The sequence below is a fragment of the Populus alba genome, chromosome 4, assembly GCF_005239225.2.
Source record: "Populus alba chromosome 4, ASM523922v2, whole genome shotgun sequence".
NCBI lineage: Eukaryota > Viridiplantae > Streptophyta > Magnoliopsida > Malpighiales > Salicaceae > Populus > Populus alba.
In genome coordinates, this window is record NC_133287.1 from 2,806,674 (window position 1) to 2,828,286 (window position 21,613).

A 21,613-nucleotide genomic window follows, 5' to 3' on the forward strand; every position below is an offset into this window, starting at 1 on the left:
TCCTTTAAGTCTTTTATAAAAAAATTATTGGTTTTCAATTTCATCATTCAATCCAAGTTTGTGGCATGTTATATTTTTTTTAATATGGTTCTTATTCTTTTATTTTATTTTTTTACTTTTTTGTTGGAATTATTTTTCTTTTCAACTTAACCCTCTAATAAAAAAATCCTTAATTTCCATTTAATTTATATTTTATTACTATTTTTTTAGATCCTTTTATGTTGTTTTTTTTTTTCCTAAAGCTTCATTCTTTAGTGTTTGATTTGCTAGTAATTATGCCTCACCATTTCCCCATATATGATACTTGTAGTTTAATGACTCGGATCATAGGTTTAAAAAGTCAGTGTTATTCTATTTTTTTTACTTATTTTATTTTTTGATTTCATTGTTTATTAGTTTTTTTCTTTTAAAATTGACTTTATAATTTTATTTTATTATTAAATTATCTTAATTTTATGAACTAGCCTAGGTTAGCATATAATATACTGCCTCTTATTAACTAAATTATTTATTTATGACATCACAAGTTAACTTAGGGTGTTTTTTTTGTCTTTTTATTTTTTATCCATTTTCGTGTCAAACAAGTTTGTTCAGATTAATGTTTTTATCATTTAAATTAAAATCTAATCAAAGTGAAGTTTCAAGTTGCTATTTTTTCAATTTAACCTATCAGACCTAGTCTAATTCTATAATTATATTACTGTTTTTATTTTGTATTTAAAAAGTATTTTTAAAAAAAATTTAAATTTTATTTATTTATTTATTTTAAATTAATATTTTTTAAGATTATTTTGATCCATTGATTTTAAAAATAATTTAAAAAAAAATAAAAAAAAAATATTTTAATATATTTTAAAATAAAAAACAATCAAGGCTTATAACCATACTCTCAGCAATGAAGGTGACAGGTGACAAATGTAGCACAACTAAAGCAGTGGTGAAAAGCAGTGGTGCACATGCAATTGCATGTCATTTATTTGTACTCATAGCCGCCAGCCAACATGGGAACACCAAGGTAGGATCAAAACCTTGTACTACAAACAAACACGTGTATTGTAACTGTACTCCATTCTACGTGCCTAGTTACTATTCAGACATGTGCATCAAGAGTTCCAGATCCATAGCAATGGAAAGTAAGCTTGGGGAGGGAGAGGCTAAACATCATTGAGTGCAGCGTTGATGAAATTCTCTTGTTAGCATACTGTTTTCTCATGATGGCGTGGAATCATTCCACCAGCGCTGCATTCAACCATGTTTTCCCCCCTTCCGGGCACGGTGGTTTTGTATTGTGTATCAAGAGATCGTCGAGAAATTTGGTTGCGTTTTCAAGAACACTGCCATGGCAGAGGTGTAACCTAGAGAACCGACCATTATGCGTGGCTTGCATGGTCGGCTAGAATCTTGCTGAGTCCATGCCCTTGCGACTGTTCTTGGTATATGAGAAGGTAAATTCTAGAAAAAAGGCATTCCCTGTTCTTTATTTTTTGTGCTATATGCTATTTACAGGCTTTTAAATTCAGATTATTTCTGCAATACTTCTGAGAGGGAAGCCAAGAATATTTACACCAATGACAGTGATTCACAGCCTCATTTCCCAGAAAATGCATATATAACCATTCTTCATTTTCTTTTGCGCAAATCTCAGATCAGTCTCCAAACTATTTGCTGATCTCATACGGGTTCCCAAACTGTACATTTTCTTAATTGAATCTGCAAAGCATTATACATTCCTCAGCTAAGTCCCCCTAATCTCTGTGCTAATGCTTTTCATCTGAACTGCGTGGATTAAACAATAAAACAGTGGCGTTGAAAGGAAAAACTAAGTTTTTTTCATAAAAAAAGGGAGGAATTTAAAGGGAAGACCCAATTGAAAAATGTATGATACTTTAAAAAAATTCCTTCCAATAAACGCAGATTAACTCAGGACTCCCTGCCGGCGGCCCCTACACAGCAAAGGGTCCAGCTAGCCATAAAGGCAATAAACACTCCCGGACTGTCCGATTGATAGTGGGGTCAAGTATATAGTTGGCCATGTTATTGTTGAGGGCTCTTCATGTAGCTGGCCACGAAGCCTTATTTTCCAGGGCTGACGGTGTTCTTGCTGCCATAATGATGACTTCACATAAATCAGATAAACTCCATCTTTGCTGTGCTCATTTCCAATTGAAAAGTCCCAAGAAGCTGGAGAAATTGCAAGCAATTTCTTTTTTCTTCACAGAAGAACCACGAACTAGGCGACCACCACTGTTCTGTTTAGTGTTAGAAACTTACAAAAGCATCATGAAACATCGGAATCAGGGATACGAAGGGGCCCCATGCTTCAGACAAATCAAGTCTCTACGTATTTTTAGTTCATTTTTTTTTATTTTTTCGAGACCTGCGTATGCTTTCCACAAGCATGGCAGAGGGTGCAAGGCACCGCATTATGCCACCACACATTATTATCCGTTGGCATGCCGAACTGCTACTACTATTCCTACGCCTCTCTAACAGTTGCAAAATGCAATGACTGGTCGGAATTTAGGTTTAATGTCTCAACAAGAAACATCTAAAGATCCCTTTTGGTTATTAGAATATGGTAAGACCCGCATTACATGAAATTGAACTAGGTTATGCTCCTACTATTACTGAGCCTCTCTAACAGTTAACAAATGCATTGGCTAGTTCCTTATATATCACAGCTGCTATAAAAAAAAATTAAAAAAAAATGCAGCAAAATTTCCTTGCAAAAAGCTGCTGTCCTGCTTTCTCAATAAAATAATTCAAAAAACCAGAACCCAACCAGCCACTCTGAAATTGCCAAATTCCGAAAAAATATTCAAAGGAACATGCGTAAACTAAGATCAAATCACAGAATGCAACTATAAACTAAGATCAAATCACTAAATCCCACTTAATTATATGTCATTGCACAATGACAGAAACCTGAATCCTGAACTGTTAAATTCTGAAAACATTAGCAACTCTCACTCAATTCTTACATCAAAGATAAAATCTTGAAGAAACCTAAGATAGCACGAACATAGAGTAAAACCAGATCCCATGAACTAAAATTTCATGCAAACAAATAGGGAAGCGCTACAATAAAAGCAGGAAACAAGTACAGAAACAGAAAGTCACTGCAGATATCCTATGTTGTAAGGAAAAAAAAAACACTTTGAAAAGATTGTTTTACATAAATACAATCAGTTCAAAAAGACAACACCTATTTATCAGAGTCCATTACTTGTCAATCTCTCTCTTTCTTTGTGACCGTAATTCAAGATTTCCTTTTCGTTATCCCAAAATCCTCCTATCCTTTTCTTCATAATTACACCACTTGCCACTCTCACAATCCCATGATAAAAAATCCCTTCTCGCTCTCATTCCCTCACTGCACTCTCTCTAATAAATCCAAACTTTCTGTCACTTTCCCGAGAAAATCAGGATTTTTTCCGGGAAAAATTTCCAAACTTTCTCTTTTAATGGAGCCGCTACCGGACAATCTCCGGTGCAAGAGGACAGACGGCCGGCAATGGCGGTGCAACCGGCGGGTGATGGATGATAAGAAGCTCTGTGAAATTCACCACCTTCAGGGCCGCCATAGGCAGTATAGGAGGAAAGTGCCCGAGACTTTGAAGTTGCAGAGAAAGAAGAGCAAGAAATCATCAGCATCAAGTTCTAATTTTGAATCCCTGAGTAGGGTTTCTTTGAAAGAGGGGCAAATTAGGGAAATTTAAGAAGAAAGGAAAGAAATTGAAGAGGGGAGATTTGCAGTTGGATTTGATAAGGATGGTTTTACAGAGAGAAATGGAGAAGAGAAAGAATAAGAAAAACGAAAGGGTTTTCAGAGAAAGAGAGTGTTAATAATGGTGATGGTAATGATAATGTGAATGTGAATGATTGTAGTGGCAGTGATAGTGAAGAAGAAGGTGAAGGGGAAGAGTTAATGAGAGATTTGCCAAATGGGTTCATGGCAATATCACCTGCAAGAATTTTGGGAATGGCAATGTGGTTTCTTGTTCTGGTTCACATGTTGACGTTAAGGTTGGAGGGGGTGCTTTCAATGGGTTAATACTGCTAGAAGATGTTTTAGGTCTAAAAATATTGAGCCAGTGCCACTTGGGAAATTACAGGTTGGTTTTGTTGTTTGTTTGCTATTCGAGTTGTGTTTTGAAAGTTTTTGTGTTTAGTTTTCGATTGATTGGTCTTTGTAGGTTTTGCCAAATAAGAGGGATGCAGTGAGATTGAGGAAGGGGAAGAGGAAGTGCCATTGGTGTAGGAGTGGATCAAGGACATTGATTAGGTGCTTGAGTTGTCGAAAAGAGTTTTATTGCTTGTGTTGCATCAAAGAGCAGTATGTTGTTTTTCCATGTTAATTTGTTTAAATTGGCTTTGTATTCTTTGTTGGGTGTCTGACAGCTTATCCCTTTGGAGCTTGTGTGATAAAACTTGTCATTTTTGTATAGAAAAGTCATTATAATATGTGGATTGTTAATTAATAATTGTATCCTGTAGGCCAGCTGTTTTCTAGATATATCTCTGGCTTGTGCTCAAAACAGTAACTATAAGCACACATCATGTCTCTCTGATTTCAGCTTAGTGCTCCGTCATTAGGATTAAACTCTGACTTTTTGATTCTTTATTTTTGAAATGAATTTAGGTATTTAGAGACACAAGAAGATGTTAGGATGAAATGTCCAGTGTGTCGTAGAACTTGCAGCTGTAAGGCCTGCTCAGCAATTCAATGTAGGGACATTGAATGTAAGGTCTGACTTCTAATTTTTGCCAAGCGAAACTAGTGCTTTCATATTTCTTACTGAACCATGTTGTCTCTAAATATATTGCAAAAACTATGTTTCAGGACCTGTCCAAGGAGAGAAGTAAAGTTGACAAGGTTCTGCATTTTCATTATTTAATCTGTATGCTTCTTCCTATACTGAAACAAATAAATCAAGATCAGAGCATTGAGATAGAAATAGAAGCAAAAATAAAAGGTAGTCATCACAGTTACGCTTGTTGGCATTCTGCAATTAACTTGCCGTTATGAATATTGTACAATATCAATATAAGTTCATTTTCTAATATCCCTCACTCTGCAATAGGCCTGAAGCCCACAGAAGTTGAAATCCAGCAGGCTGAAATCAGCTGCAATAAGCAATGTTGTTGGTATATAATCTGACTCTGAAAAAGTTATGATGATTTACCACTATTTAACATAGCTTATTTAAATTTTTTTTGTTGCTCTCTGGTGCATGATTTGACTTCCGGATCAGCAATAACTGCAAGGCTTCTATAGTGGATTTCCATAGGACCTGCCCTGATTGTTCCTATAGCCTTTGCTTAAGTTGTTGTCAGGATATTTTTCATGGGAGCTTACATGGAAGTGTTAAAGGTCTTTTATGCAAATGCCCAAATGGAAGGAAAGCTTGTATATCTGGCAAACAACTTTCAGAAATGAAATCACTTTGTGCCACAAAGCTGAGTTATGGCAGCAGATTTCTTGGTTCTAAATTCTCACCATGTCAGAGTGCTGCGCATTGTAATGGAAGTATACCTTGTCCCCCTAGAGAGTTTGGTGGTTGTGGTGGTAGCCTTCTTGATTTAAGTTGCATATTCCCCTTAAGTTGGACCAAAAAGCTGGAAGTGAGTGCAGAAGAATTAGTTGGCTGCTACGAGTTGCCAGAAACCTTGGATGTTTGCTCAAGCTGTTCATTATGTGTTGGGTTGGATTGTGAAACAAATGGATTGAGCAGTTGCAAGAAGCAGCTGCAAGAGAAGATTCTAGCGATAACCTTTTATATTTATCCAACCATTATGGATATTCGTGGTGATACCTTGAACACTTTCAGAAGCACTGGGGCAGAGGGTCAACCTGTAGTTGTTCGTAATGTGCTTCAGAGTACATCTGATCTGAGCTGGGATCCAATGGTCATGTTCTGCAATTATCTTAAGAATAATGCTGCAAGATCTCAAAAATGGGCAAGCTACAGATTGTTTGGACTGGTTTGAGGTTGGTGTTTTCTCTCAACCCTGTGCTGCGTCAATATGCAGTTTGATTGTTCAAGTGCCTATTATGTTTCCTTCTCAAATGTCGATTATTAGATATTATCAATATTTTGTACCATGAAACTAGCATATTTTAAAATAATATCAAGGCTCTCTTCTACTTCTGGTGAACACATGAGTTATTAGAAGATGAAGTAGTCTCATATACATTACTTGGTCATTACCTGTTGATTTTTCTGGAGTGGGAATTGAAAATTGGCTAAATTATGAATTTGGGGTGTTTAATGTTATGTACATGCAGATATGAAAAGAAATTCTGTGCTATATTTTTGTAAAAAAATTAAGAGGAATAGAAATGTGCTGGTATGATTTGTTGAAAACAGTAATCCATTGTTTGTGGTTGGAAGGTCCCCTGTCCAATTCTCTGATTTTCAAAAGTTTGATGCTAGGACCTTAAGAAATGTAGCTTCTATCCATGGAAGATTCCTAGATGATGCTACAGAATCTCGGATATTTCTCAGAGCATTTTAGCTTTTCTCGAGTTTGGCTTCTACCCACTCCAAACAAGAGCATCCAAGCCTCTTTTTTTTTTTGGGTGTTATTAAATCTCTCTTTTACTTTATCCTCCTTACGGACATTTTCTTTTTCTAGTTGCAAAATGCCATTGTTCTTCCTCTTGATTTGACTGTGATTGAAACACTGCTAATAATGGAAAATGTTCATGTACATTCTATTTACTTTATGAAATAAAATGAAACTGATTTGAACTCTAAGCTCGGCACTGCATTCACCTAAATATGATCTATGTTTCTGGGAACAGCTGAGTGTTTTCCATTTATCTTCTTTTCTTTTCTTTTTTTTTCCTTTTTCACAATTGCGAGCATTTGCAATTCTGATTTCCTGTTGTGTTTTGCTCCTTTTTTTGAGTCAAGACCACAACTCTATTTCTCAACTATTTTTCTCTATGGTATGACAGGTAGAAATTGGTGTAAAACAGATGTTTATGGGGTCTTTTAAGGGTCTGACAAATGGCAACATATGGCATGAGAAGCTAAAATTGAAGGGTTGGCTTTCTTCTAATTTATTTCCAAGAACATTTTCCTGCCCATTACACTGACATCCTTCAGGCTCTACCACTTCCAGAGTACATGGACCCCATCTCTGGTGTTCTAAACATTGCTGCAGAGTTGCCGCAGAAACCTTGAAGCCTGATCTGGGTCCTTTGTCTCTATATATCATATGGAAGTGGTGAGAGTCTTGCACAGGCCGATTCTGTGACAAAATTGCGATATAATTCATATGATGTGGTAGTCTAGTTCTATTCTTTAGATTTTCCATAAACTTTAATTTCAATTTTACTTTGTGATTTTCTTTTTCCTATTTTTTTCTTGATTGGCACGACATGTGCAAGATGTATGCACAGTACAGAATTGCCTGCTCAAATCATTTTAGAAAGCATGCAAAATTTTGAGAAGCAAACATCAGACACTGTTACGCTTCCAAATCTGAAATGAACCATCTCCGTGAATTCTTCTTTATGCAACGTGTGTATGTCACAGTGTTCAAGTAATATGTTAGTATTTGCGTGTTTTTCTCATTGATGCCTATTTGTATACTTTTTTTCAAAAAAAAATAAAAAACCTATGCTCATATTTAGTTCGAGAAGCAATGTCAATTATTGTATTATTCATCTAGGTGGTTAGCCAAGGAAAGACCAAGATCACTGTAATTAGTTTTATTCTGGAATTGGTACATGCAGTGACTTGCATTCTTCCTTCTCATTTAGCACCTCTTGAACCTTCAGCTCTCACAGCCCCTTGCTTCTCGCCCCACAATTTTGCATGTTTTGTAAATGGTTTCTGCACACTCTTGTTCTGGAGAGTTTCTGAAAAGACATGAATGTTCTTCACCATCATTTTGTCATTTCTAATTTCAGGTTAATATTTTTGGCACATACAACTGATGTCCCTGTATCTACAAAACAGCTTAATTACATAAGAAAGTTTGATGACAAAGCACAAGGAACAGAATAAAGAGAGCAGTGAAGCAACTTTAAATGAGGAAAATATTGAAGTGGAATTGCATGATATGTTCAGAGAAGATATGCAAGTAAACAAGAAAGTTGCTAGAATATCTTGGTTCTCTGCTGCAACACATGAAGCTCATGCTTCGAGTCTGAAAGATCGAAGAAATGTTTCATGATGGGGATTCAGATTCTGATTCTGACACTGATATGATACTGATACTGAAGTCTCAAAATTTTTCTTTGGACCTGTTAAAAATTCAAGGACATCAGATAATCTTAAATTTTATTGGGAAGCACTCCGAGAGCTCCAATCATTTCAGAATGAAAAAAACTCTCTGAGTCTTGTGGTGCCCAATGGGATGTCTTTTCGTAGACAGGATGTTCCCAAGCTTACAGAATACCTTAGAAGGCACTTTAATGAGTTCACTTACACATATGGCTTACAAAAGCATGTAAGTTCGGAATAAGATTTCAGCCTCTATTAGCAAGTCGGTGTGGATTTGCTGACTAGTCTCTCTCTTGCAGATGGTTCATCCAATACTTGATCAGAATTTCTTTCTTGATGCATCTCATAAAATGAGACTTAAGGAGGAATTCAGTAAGTAACCCATCTATTTCCCTTTTTTATTAAACGATGACTAATTTGCATCTATGTTTAAATTTCCACCTTGCCTGATGCTTCCAGAAATTGAACCCTGGAGTTTTGAGCAACATGTTGGAGAAGCAGTGATTATTCCTGCTGGATGCCTTTACCAAATTAGGAATCTTAAGGTAACATGTGCAACACTATTGAATTAGTTTTCAGAAATGTTGTTTAATCATTGCCCTGATTTTCTTGAATCCTTTGATAACCCATTGTTGGCTTTTTATTCATTGTAATCGTCTCTATCTAAAGCTCTTTTACCAAAGTTTCAAATATATTTGTCAAAGTTTCCTAAAGGTTTCTTTCTCATCAAACTTCTACCAATTTTCCCACATTTTTTTAAGCTGACATTGTTTTACTAGGAATCTGAAAGGAGAAAGGGAGATACAGAGCTTGTAACATACTTGATTTTGTCATTTTCAAATTGATTTATTGTGAAAAATTTATGATTCTGTTTCTCAGGATCTGCATAAACTCCATTTGCAATATTGCTAACTAATTTTATTCATTTGACTTGCCATGTTAATTGCAGTCATGCGTCAGTTTGGTTTTGGACTTCCTCTCACCAGAAAATGTTACTGAATGCATCCAGCTGATTGATGAGTTACGACAAACTACCAGAGAACCATAAAGCCAAAGTAGACAGTTTAGAGGTAAATTACACATGAAGGTTGACGTGTTTATTCTCCACACTTGTCCATGCGATGAATATGGCTTTACTTTGTTTGCAAAAACCAGGTGAAGAAAATGGCATTGCACAGTATTAGTAGAGCAGTCAAAGAAATTCATGAGCTTACATGCGCAGGGTAAATCCTCATTGAAATACATGAATTCAGGTCTTGTTATTGTCTTTTTATTGTCTATTATCAGATTGGCGATCATGAAAGAATTCAAGATATCCACACCATTTCATGATTGTTGTGTTACTTTGTGCATGAAATTTATCAAGTTTCAATGGGGTGAATCAGATGCAGTGTCATTATATATTTAAAACAAACATCATCAATAATGGGAAACATATCTTGTATATATGTTTAGGAGAATGAAAAAGAGCCTGAATTTGCATGAATAGCTATGTTTGTTGCTAATACGTGGGACACCCTTTTATACAGACATGATATCAAAATTCTTGGGACAGACAAGAATTACGGAATCATGAAACTTCTATATGATAAGCAATCAAAATATTCCATGTGAGTGGTGTCATTATCGACCTATATTTGAATTCCTTTACACCTACAATGGAAGGTTTTAACTATGGCATAGTGGCTCTGCTTTCATTTTCTAGTGAAGTTTAAAAAGAAAAAATAATAATAATAATCACTAGCTACATTAGCTACATGCATTAAGAGAAAATGATCAACGTAATATATTGAAGGAGTTTTTGTTGTTGTTGTTGTTATAATTTATATACGTGAAAATGTTGTTGTGGCATCCAAAGAACTTAATGTTGTCCTGGTTGGGATCTTTGCGCATCCAGTGTCTCTTTGGAAATTGTTGCCAAGAATGTTCCTAGGAACAGCTTAGAGGCCAGCTAATCTGCTTAGGGACGTAGCAAATACAACCACAAGAGGCTTACTCATAGATTGAGGAGTTGGAAAAAACATAGCTGCAGCAAATCCAGATACAGCCAAAAGAATTTCCCACCAAGGTTGGCTTGAAAAAGAGCAAATAAAGATAACCAGCAAACAAAAAGAAAGAGGTGCTGTCAAACCAACACTGCTTTCTCCAAATCAAACAAATTCTGGTGATCCATTCTCAAAAAAAACACGGGCGTGTCAGTTTTGCTCCTAGCTTTGTCCCATGCAATTATTTCCACCCCTTTTCTTAAACTTCCGGATGGACAGTGAATGTACTGCATCTTACACCAAAAGTGTTCAAAGAAAACCAAATTGAATGAACTTTTATCTTCTATATACTTTTATGTTGACTGACGAATGCCAACATGTTTTGTGTGTGTTTGTAAGCATGATAGTTTATCTTCTAACACATACTGAATTATATGTGATGATGTTCTGTGGATATATTCTGAACATGTTATAGCTAGTCTTAGTTATTTGCTTCAAATGGATGTTGAGTTTTTAGTTAGCATGCGTTGCAAGACTTTCCTGTCCAGGCAATTTATACATGCTACATGATCCAGGGCCAGCATGGATCTCAACGACTAACTGCAAGGACTAAAAATGGATAGATAATCATAGCAGGGAAGGATCTGACATGGTGGCATTTGAGCTTCTGCTGTTATTTCTAGATGATTGTGCAGGGTATTTTGGTTTCTGCATCAGCATGTTTTTTTGCATCCAGAAATTTTGATAGATTCCTCCTCCTTGTTCATTAAAAAGTTAATTTTTATCTCATGGTGCAAAACACCAATTTTTCCAGATATCAAAGATTGGCATTCATGGTCATTTCAGCAACAGCTTGTACATGTGTTCATTAAGATTAGATTTTTTTTCCTCCGTACTGCAACAGCATGTATATATGATATATCCATTTGGCTGTATATGATGATTAATCCATTTGTTTTTAATAGTGATTGATCCTTTCGGGTTTTTTATACAACGTTGAGATGGTTTCTGCTGTCATATTATTATAATTTAATTTTGACCCCCTATATTTTTGAGAAAATAGAAAAAAATCAAAAAAATATTTCCAAGAATATTTTCTTTCGTCTTCCATTTTTCTTTTCTCGGTATTTGGATATCCAAGAATCACAATAACTTCACCAAGCTTCAGCAGCAATTCCCAGAAACAAACAGTAGTGTCTTCAAGCTAGGATCAGTGTTGGATTTCTTGACAATTTCCTCAGCCCCAGCCTGGATCTTCTCCCAGGCTCTAACTGTCAAACCAGTAAATCTTTGGTGACCAGAAAGTTTTGTTCCCAGGTTTTGGTAACAAGAAGATCTTGGGTCTTAAAGAGGAACAAGAAAGGAGACACGGGGGGCTAGTTGATTTTTAAAGGGGGCTGGAGACAAGAATATAGAGGGGGGGGGGGCGGGGAAGAGGAGACAGGGATTAAAAAGACGATACAGAGGGAAAACACCAGGGGAGAGAGAGAGAGAGAGAGAGAAAGGCAAGTTCCAGAAGCAGATGCTGTAGAGGCCAAGGAGCAACATCTTTCCAGATAGTGGTATGTTTCTCTAGGCCTCCTTGCTATGGTTTGTAGCTATAGAAAGAATAAAGATGATGATTGCTTTCGCATGTAAAGGAGCTCCTTTTAACCACCAGGATGCATTTCTTTTCTTTGGAAACGTTCACTGTTTAGCTATCACAAGGACATGGGCATATGAACATTGTGTTTTAAAGCTACGCATACCAGAGAGTGCATGGGAACAATATTTTTTTTTTTTTTGTTTTCCCTCCCTTCGTAGGCCTGGGAGCTGTCTATTGAAGACAGTATTTCCTTCTGGTCTCTATCAGATAGCTTGCCTGTGATTTGCCGTGGTTATTTTGAAGTTGTAAAAATATAATGATCAAGTGTTACAAGTGTCTTTCAAAAAAAAAAGAGTAAATATTCAACATCGTATACAGATAACTGAAGATAAAAATGATTGTTAATATCCAAGAATTAAAACGATGAAAAATGAAATAAAAAAAAATTTAATGAACAAAACAAAGTAAAAAAAAAAAAAAGAAGAAGAAAGAATACCAGCAGCAAACATGGGTGATAAAATTAAAAAAAAAAAAAATCAAGATTATAAATCTCATGAGAAATTAAAAACAAATTAAAATTTAATGAAAGGGCTAAGAATAAAAATAAAAATCAAAACATTAAAATCATAAATGTCATCAAATATTGAATTGAAAAATTCTTATGGCCATAAATTCATAAAAGAATCCAAAATAAAAATAAAAATAAGTGAGAATCAAATCTAAAAAAAATTAAAAAAAAATCAAAATTAAAATATATTATTTTAAAGTTATGCTAAACCTGATAGGCTAACTTGTGACCTAGTGGATCCGAGATTTTATATCGGCTTGAGTTTTAAAAGAAATTGAAATAGAGTAAGAAAAGCATTTGATATTTATACTTGATTCAAAAGAAAAAAAAATCCTCATAAAAAATAAAATTGAACAAAGCTATATATATCTTAAACTTTTAAATTGATATGGTTTTTTTGATATAATATTAGAGTCTTGATAACCAAACGATTACGAGTTCAAATCTTATTATTCTCGTTTATTTGATAAAAATTAAGCACAAAATAATATGTGTTTGTACAAGTTTCAAGTTCAAAAGATTTGTTATTTGAAAATGTGTGTTAAAAAATAATATAAATTAATTTTTAGAATTTCACCTAATAATTTTAACTTTTAAATTGAAATGGTTGTTGATAACATTATTGAGTTAAGTTGAAAGTCAGATAAAAAACATTAAACAAAATTAAACGAAACAAAAATGAATATTTTTTTTAGTATAGAGAAGATTTCTTGCGTGCGGCAATGGCGATGTCTCCTTGACTTTTAATTCCAGTAATTTCCCTGTGGTTTCATTTGTAAAATGTAACAAGGAAGGAAAAGGAAAGAGTGGTTGAGTGAGCGGACTTGCTGGCGGGGGACTTTCTTTTCACCTAATTAATTTGCATATCAAATTGAGGAAATATTGTCATTTTTTTTTTTTTGGAATTCTGTTGAGTTTTTACTGTTGTGAATTTCATTATTTATTTTTATTTAATCTACAGATAGTGTAAGAAAGTTCAAGATTTATTACACCGGTGAAACAATAAATTTTGATAAAAATATCAAACTAGAGATATCATTCTTTTCAGAGGGTGTTTAAAAATACATGATAGCGAAAACAAATTTATTAAAAAAATAATATTTTAAATTAATAAAAATATAAAAACATTTTTTTTAAAATATAAAAAATAAATAAACTTTCAATAACACCACCTCGCAACACTTTCTTGTTGCACTCGTCTTTTGTCTTCCAAGGAAAACATTGAAACTTGTATTTGGAACTTATACTTTTATTCTTACAGTTTTTTTCAAATGTTTTTATCATTTCCATTATTGTTTTTTTAGAAGAAAAAATCTAGACATCAATCCTTTATTTTTTTTTCAATCCTCACTCTAATTTTTATGTCAAACTGGAACTCGTTATAATCTGAGGTGTTATGGTAATTTTTGTTTTATAAAATATTTTTCAAATTATATTTGCTTAAATTCTTATATTTTTAAGTTTTTATTATTATTTTAATGGGCTACGTGTGTGTGTCTATATATATATATTATATGGTTGTGGTTGCTTTTCAAATAACTTTTTGTGTCAAAATAAATGTCAATAATATTTTTTTTATTTTTAAAAAATTATTTTTAACATCATCATATCAAAATAATTTGAAAACACTAAAAATAAATTAATTTAAAGTTAATAAAAATAAATAAATAAATAAATATATTTTTTTAAAAATACTTTTAAAACACATAAATAAACTTCATCCTAGCTATTTTTTTTTTTAATCTTTCCCTCCAAAAACTCCAACTATGTGACAAAAATGCATAGAATTAATTAGGAAAAGTTTAGCAAATTATATAATTCACGCGTAGCTTCCCGTGTCTGCTCGGTTAATTTGCGAGGAAATTCCTTATAGTCTAAGGAGGAAATTAATGTTTTTTTTTCATTTCTTTTATTTTTGATTTTATTAAAATAATCTTTAGTATCCTAATTCTTACTCTTTTCCTTCAACGTATAAAATAATAAAAGAAGAAAAGAAGAAGAAAAAGTAATTCCGTATCCGTGGTTGGAATTGCATCAATGGGGTGGAGAGTAATGGCGAAGAACTTTCATGGCAACCACGCTGCCGGCCTTTTTCCAAAAGAACGCGGACGGGGCACCAATTTCCTTCCTATTTAAAGGAACGTCTCTTCTATTTCGACATGCAAAGAGGAGGAGGATCTACTGCTGGTGTGCATGCTCCTCCGTCTCAGTGATCGTGCCCTTTTCATGGATGGATCAGCAAGGGGCAAAGATGCACAAGAGAGATGTAAAAGGGTAGGGAAGGGGAAGAGAAAGATCGATATCGACTACCCTTCTTTTTCTCTTATGCATTTTTGTCCCTCGCTAGTCTCACCCATATTGTTAATTTTTTTTTTTTTTATTAAATGGTTGTTCGGGACTCTGAAGTTAATAATCATGTAAGTTTTCAGTGACTCTGATGTTTATGAAACTCAAACCGGTGATCTTTAAAAAACAAACTCAAAGCCTGACTAGTTGAGCTACACCCCTCAAGATTGTCCATATTATTAATTTGCTCTAATAAGGCCATGGTGCAATTCACTGAAATTAATAAGGTATGTTCTGGTTTTTTTTTTTTTAAAGATGTTTATGATTTGCTCCCTCTCTCTAAAAGGGGAGGGGTTCTTTGTTAGGTGGAAAGAATTTGCAAAAACAGTACGGAAGGGGCAAGAAGGAAGCATGTCGGATTGGAGTGGAAAAGGATGCCATGGGAAGCTGAGGTGGTTGCACATCTTGGAGAATGTTTGGTCTTGTGTTAGCTTGTGTTTTTTACTTTGATCATGGATAAAAAAATTATTTGTTTAATTAAATAATTTTTGTTTTTAATGTTTTAAATATTAGTTTTGTAGAAGTTATTTTTTCATTCAATATGATGTATTTTTATTTATTTATTTTGTATGTAAAAATTTATTTTATATCAGTTTTAATCAAAACATGTATTTTTTTAAAATTATGACTAAAAATATATTTTTAAAATCTTAATTTTTTAAACCAGCAACAATTAAGAGAATTCTTTTTTTAATGTTACTTGATTTATTTTTACTTTTTTTTAGATCAATATATGAGTATACCTTGATGCAAAGGCTTATATAATTATAGTGGGTAGTTACGTGCTGTCTTGTCTTTTCATGAGAATTGAAGCCGTCAACATATCCTCACTAATTATTGTTTAGCCATTATTTTCCAGGACATGATTTACGGTTTGGAAGTGTGGTGGTAGAAAAAAAAAATATATATATATATATTATATATATATATATATATATTATATATGCGCGCGCACGTATATTTAGATTTAATAACAAGTTTTTTCAAGTTCATTAAAAACTTGGCCAAAATAAATAGGTTTATTGGCCTACATACCAAAAAAAATAATCAAAAACCCATGTTTCTTTTCAAAAGAATTAAAAAAAAAAAAAAAAACAATGATTCTCAATTTACAAGAGTTTTTTGAACAAAAGGACCAAAGTTGATGTTCGCCACTCTTGGGGTCCAAAGCCCAATTACTATCATTCATATGGATTCAACGTTCCTTTTTTAGTAACCTGGACAAAATCTCTCGTTTTTAAGGGATAAGCATTATTTTTCACACGTTTTCATTTTAGAAAGGGATCATGTCTTGACTTCAAAAAAAAATATGGGTTATGTCTATTTTTAGCAATTTCAATAAAAAATATTTTAAGATTTAATGTTAACATCTTTGACGAGTTCTATTTTTAGAAGATTAATATTATTTTCTAACATATCTAAATACCAACATCAAACTTTACACAAAATTAGAAAAAAAAAAACTAAAAAAATAAGGATAATAAATGACAATCATAAAAACCAATTTAGAAGAAAAAGCACTTAATAAAATATAACCTTTCATAATATGGTAAGGATGACATTTTTCCCCTTAGACATAATTAATCATTACCTTAATCTCTAGAACCAATACTAACTTTTAAGATCCCTAATTACTAAAATAACAACTCCAATATTTATTTTCAACGATGCATATTTTTGAACCTCCCACCCAGGCGCAACACATGATGCTTGACAAACTGTGTACCACCATGGTTGAATGACCATGTTGCGTCTGCTTCAAAATAGCTATTGATGTTCTTGCAAAAATTGCCATTGGTTGGAGTGATTAACCATGAGTAAGTATATGTAGGTATCTTGAGACTCTGGTGATACTCATTTAAACAATCCAACTGAGCCATCAATGAAGAGAAGAGAGATTGGAAAAGGGAGGGAGAAGAAAACTCTTTTTCTAGTAGTCCGTGAGGCAGTTTGATGCTGTGCGCGCCTTGATGGACTCTCTTTTAACTCAAGTACGATAATAGGCCTTACATGAATTCGACTTGCTGCTGCAAATTAGTATTATAAGGAAATGAGGTGAACACTATCAAGAAACCCGATACCATGATCCGTTAATTTTATACTCGGATATGCACTATGATTGAAGAAATGCCCTGGCAACCATGGGTTATAATATGGGCATCAACCAATTAAATGCATGCCACCACAAGTTCCACCCATAAAAAGCCCTTTGCCAAGAAGACGGTCAATATAACTTGTCTCCCGCCATGTCTACATTCACCATCAAAATGCCATAATGAGATCAAGAACCAATTCGAGTAGCGTGGCCATTACACAAACGAAAGTGATGAACAGAAATAATGAATAATTGTTCATGAGATCTACCCTATGATTGTACTCCTGTTTTGTTTTAGTTCCTCGTGAGGGAAGGAAAAAGGCTAAATGTACAAAATAATATAAAATAAAAAACAAAAGGAAAGGAAAGAATACAATAGAATGTCAAGACTTTATTACATCCCTCCGCCCCATCCTCGTCACCATTTTGCGAGTTTTGAGAAATGACATGTTAAATTCAGCACAATGAATACAAAAGGGTAAAATTTCACCTAAAAAATGGAAATGCAGGAGATTCCAAGGGGGGGACAAAAACTGAATTTTGTTATTTCTTAAAAACCGGTATAATTTCCGAGTCCTCGGACTGTCAAAATTGTTTTTTCAGAAACAGTAACGTAAAAAGAAAAAAAAGAAAAAAACAAAACCTTCTTATGGGCCCATCAACCCATCAATTGTATAGGAAAGAGACTTAGCCCAGTCAGCTCGAAGAAGCAGTGTTTGTAATGTCTGCATCACATTGTATCCTGGATCGAGCTTCCGTTGCCAGCCCTAACGGAATCGGAAAACCACCAAAAGAAATGATATTGAATTACATCCCCTGTTAATGATAACAAGCACTAATATATGGAATAGGTTCCCTTATAGCCAGTAAGCTAGCTACTTCATAACATATCACCATGTAGCTACTTCTGGGCCTCTTTTAGCAAACATCAAATTTACTTTCATTTTGCAGACATCAATAAACAAAACTACAATCTTTAAGGAAAGCAGGAAATAAAAAATTAGAAGAGTGGAGAAAAAAATCGAACTTTTTGCAGTAGGATCACTTGTATATTACAATTAGAAGTTGCAAATCTGACCCCAATTCAAATCTATACAGTTTAACCAACAAAGAAATAGTTTATAGCCATGATCACCCATTCAAATCTGAACCCAATTTTCAAACATTGTATTCGTCAATTCCCAAGTTCCACAAACCTGAACCTGATCTCAACTGACCAATGGTTTCCCCCATTTGTCTTAGATTTTTTTTTTTTTTTTTTTATCTTTTAACAAGTCTTGGATAAATTCAGTTCCCAAATAATTAACATGTAAATGCAGAATGCCATTTTACTCCACATTTTGTCTTTCCTCATAAAAAGCACTTTATGTTTTGCCTATGAGTTCTTGTCCCTACCCTGTTGCTAAAAACATCAAGAACCCAGGCTATTGTCCTTGTAATGAAACATTAAGCCTTAAGGTAAAAGGAAAGAACTAGGTTACCTCAAGAACCAAGGTTGTGACCATGACGGTGCAAACATTGCCATCAATATTAACTCTATGACGCCTGACTTTCTCAAGTAATTGTTGCATGCAATCTGCAGGATGGACTAGATCACCCTCAGGAGTACCCCAGAAAGTGAATGACTCTTCCACTTCCTGTTAGAAAAGGAAGTTATGTATTGCAAATTAAGATATAAAGTCAAAGTTATTTTTAATACAGAAACCCCAAATGAAAAGAAGCACGGGAAGGATATCAAAATGTTCACAACTCTGTTATGAAACCATTAGTCCACCTTTTTTTCTCCAAAAAATACAACCCAGAGGAATAAATTACATGCATACTAAAAACTTTCAGTTCACTAAACAGATTAAAATTTGAAAACACTGCAAAGTTCCCAATAACCTTAATAGACTATTTTATTCTCTTCTATTCACAATAGCTCTTTGCTTAGAGAGATTCAACTTTCAAGCCCACGTGTTTTACCACCTAACCAAATAACAATGGAAAAGCAATTAATAACACGAGAAATAATATACCATCTTCTGATTTGTCACCACAACCTAAAACTAATGTAAAATTCCACTATCCTAATAGAGAAGGTAACTCATTGCATTTTTAACACAATTATTCCCAGAAAAGCAGAAAAAACCTATGCACCCCATATCTTACTTCAATAAAGGCCTTTGGATTTGGGCAGTTTTGTCGCTTTGACAAGCTTAGTGCAGATTCTGCTGCAGTTCGGCCATCCCGGGTGGCTACTGCTTTAAAAAAATTGATCAAATTAATGCGATCACCCTGAGAAAGTTCAGCAGTCATGCCAACATCAAGGAAAATGACATGAGGCTTTGATTTAAAGAGCCGTTTCCGTGAAGAACTGTTCTGAGAAAGCCGGACAAGGATATTTCCAGGATGCATGTCTGCATGTATAAAGTTGTCCACCTGAAATAAGAAATACCCCATTTTCTAAATGAAAAACACTTAACAATTTTCCACTCATAATTGAGAACTTCAAGACAAAACATTGATGGCGGCACCTAAACAAAGTATGAAAAAAACTTACCAGAAGCATTTTCAGAAGTGCATGAGTTCCAATGTGAGCAAGGGCACTTTTAATTCGATTCTGACCTTCAAGGTCATCTACATAGTGCGAGACACTTTCTCCTTGCTCATATGATTCCACCAAAACAGCAGGATGCACAAGTGGATACACAGGCTTGGGAAAAGAAACATCCTTCCACCTTCGGAAGTTATATATAAAGCGGCTTAATTGCGCAGCTTCCCTTGCAAGATCCACTTGAGACATCATGAAAACACCAAACTGTTGCAGGCTCTCATCCAGTCTCAGCCAATTCAAAGTTGGAATAAATGTTGATATCTTTGCAACCAAGTTTATTATCATAAAGTCTCTTCTAATTGATTCACCAACACCAGGATGTCTAACCTTTACAGCAACTACGGTAGGCTTTGTCTGTTTTTTACCAGGGTAACGAAATCTCAGAGTGGCCCGATGCACTTGAGCAATACTTCCAGATGCTACAGGAACTTCTTCAAAACCCTCAAAGATTTCAGAAAGCTTGCGACCAAATGCTCTTTCAATAGTTTTCTTTGTGTAGGCAAAACTATGTTCAGGAGCTTTGGAATGCAGCTCTGAAAGCTTGGTGCATAAATCTCTAGGGAATAGATCTGGCCGGGTAGCTGCCCATTGACCCCATTTTATAAATGCTGGACCTGCTTTCTCCAGTGTCCGATGAACAACATGAAGCCATATTTTCCTAAACTCTGGTCCACAAGAATCGGCAAATGGAGCCATCATCATGCTGGGCGAGAACAAAATTGCTAAGTAAATAGCTCTCACTAACACCACAAATGCATCTACAACAGCAGATACTAACAACGTGACATAAGCATGCCCATCTTGTGCACGCATATACAAAGAATTCGGATAAAAATCCGATTCCACCAACGTTCTTTGTGCCCATGCCACCTGCCCACACGTCAACGCTAAAGCACTGGGAACCACCAAATGAGACCGTGTCAAAGCCAAGCTAACTGCTTGAGCTATCCTACTTATCCGAGGAAAACTCCGGCCATTAGCAGAACCTTTCCTGCATAGCCTTTTCCAAGCAAGCTGGGCATTGCGTGTCACCACATCACTTGTAGATGAATAACAACTTGTAAAATACTTCCGTCCAAACTGCTCTTTAACATTGTACAATGCAAAAGACGAATGCCCTCTCGGAAAGCTATATTGCGAGTAATATCTAAATTGCGGTAAATGCAAACCAACTGAAACTACTGTCCCATACTTTTTTACTTCCAATAATCGATCACTACTACTTTTCTGTTTACTGAAAATCAACCGTGCCACTTTTTTAATATTTCCAATCGTCAAAAACCTGCAATTCAAATCAAAGATTTCAATAATAAAATCTAAAATACTTAAAACTGTAAAACAGAATTATAACTTACATACTCAATAAAAGACCTTAAGTAAAACAATCATATTTTAGGCTCTATATGTAATATCTACGAAATACACAAATAAATACCATATACCAAGCATCCACGATGCTTAAAGTTGTAGCTAAAGATAAATTAAATATAAAGATCATAAATTTCCTATAATTTCTAAATCCTAGACATGGAATTACAAGTTCATTTAAAATTAATCAAAATCAATTGCTCAAAATCTAAAAACGAATTCGCTCAGAGAGGAGGGCGGGGATCAACCAACCTGGACATAGCGATCGAGAAGCAAGACGATTAGCAGATGAAGCTAACGTGCGCGGGAGGTGAAAAATGGAAGCTCTGTTGATGATTGTTGTTGATGCAAGCATTTTCTCATGGATTCTCCTCCTTTTGAGCTGCTTTATGGATTTTTGTTTACCTGCCGACCTTGGTGAAACGCATCGACTTAGGGGGCTTTTTGTGTTTTGGGAGGTGGAGGGCGAGGAGGCAACGTATTGAATTTGAGACCTAAAGATTGGAGGGCAAAAAAGAGGGAGAAGGGAGAGACAGGAGAAACGTTGGGCCTGTTATTGGGCCCATCGTATCAGCGCTATTTTACGCGGTTCATTTTGTATCCACGTCTATTATTAATTAACTAGATCTACGCTATTATTTTTTTAATAAAATATTTAGACGCTTCAAGGATTTTTATTTAAAAAAATAAATTTAATAATTGGTGTTATAGTCCGAATAATTAAATAATTTGGATTTATTTAAATTACACAGAAAAAAAAGAAAAATAATATCAAATGAGAAAACATATATATATATATATATATAAACTGATAAATAAGGATTTAAAAA

The 21,613-nt window shown here is 34.4% G+C and overlaps 2 protein-coding genes and 1 pseudogene across 2 annotated transcripts; 2 read left to right on the plus strand and 1 right to left on the minus strand.

The window, feature by feature from the left end:
* The first annotated feature begins 3,464 nt into the window (after window positions 1-3,464).
* On the plus strand, window positions 3,465-5,870 carry LOC118039783 (lysine-specific demethylase JMJ28). Its single transcript, XM_073408692.1, has 8 exons — window positions 3,465-3,700; window positions 3,889-4,036; window positions 4,197-4,336; window positions 4,643-4,748; window positions 4,844-4,976; window positions 5,085-5,148; window positions 5,256-5,766; window positions 5,832-5,870. Exons 1-8 carry the CDS (start codon window positions 3,465-3,467, stop codon window positions 5,868-5,870), a joined length of 1,377 nt encoding a protein of 458 aa, XP_073264793.1.
* Window positions 5,871-8,342: 2,472 nt separating this feature from the next.
* Window positions 8,343-11,144, plus strand: LOC118039795 (lysine-specific demethylase JMJ26-like; annotated as a pseudogene).
* A 6,021-nt stretch (window positions 11,145-17,165) lies between these two features.
* Window positions 17,166-21,293, minus strand: LOC118039804 (uncharacterized). Its single transcript, XM_035046599.2, has 5 exons — window positions 21,036-21,293; window positions 19,362-20,697; window positions 18,971-19,240; window positions 18,301-18,456; window positions 17,166-17,586 (listed from the first exon to the last, which is right to left on the minus strand). The coding sequence occupies exons 1-5, from the start codon at window positions 21,041-21,043 to the stop codon at window positions 17,467-17,469; spliced, it is 1,890 nt and encodes a 629-aa protein (XP_034902490.1). The 5' UTR covers window positions 21,044-21,293; the 3' UTR covers window positions 17,166-17,466.
* Between the last annotated feature and the right edge of the window lie 320 nt (window positions 21,294-21,613).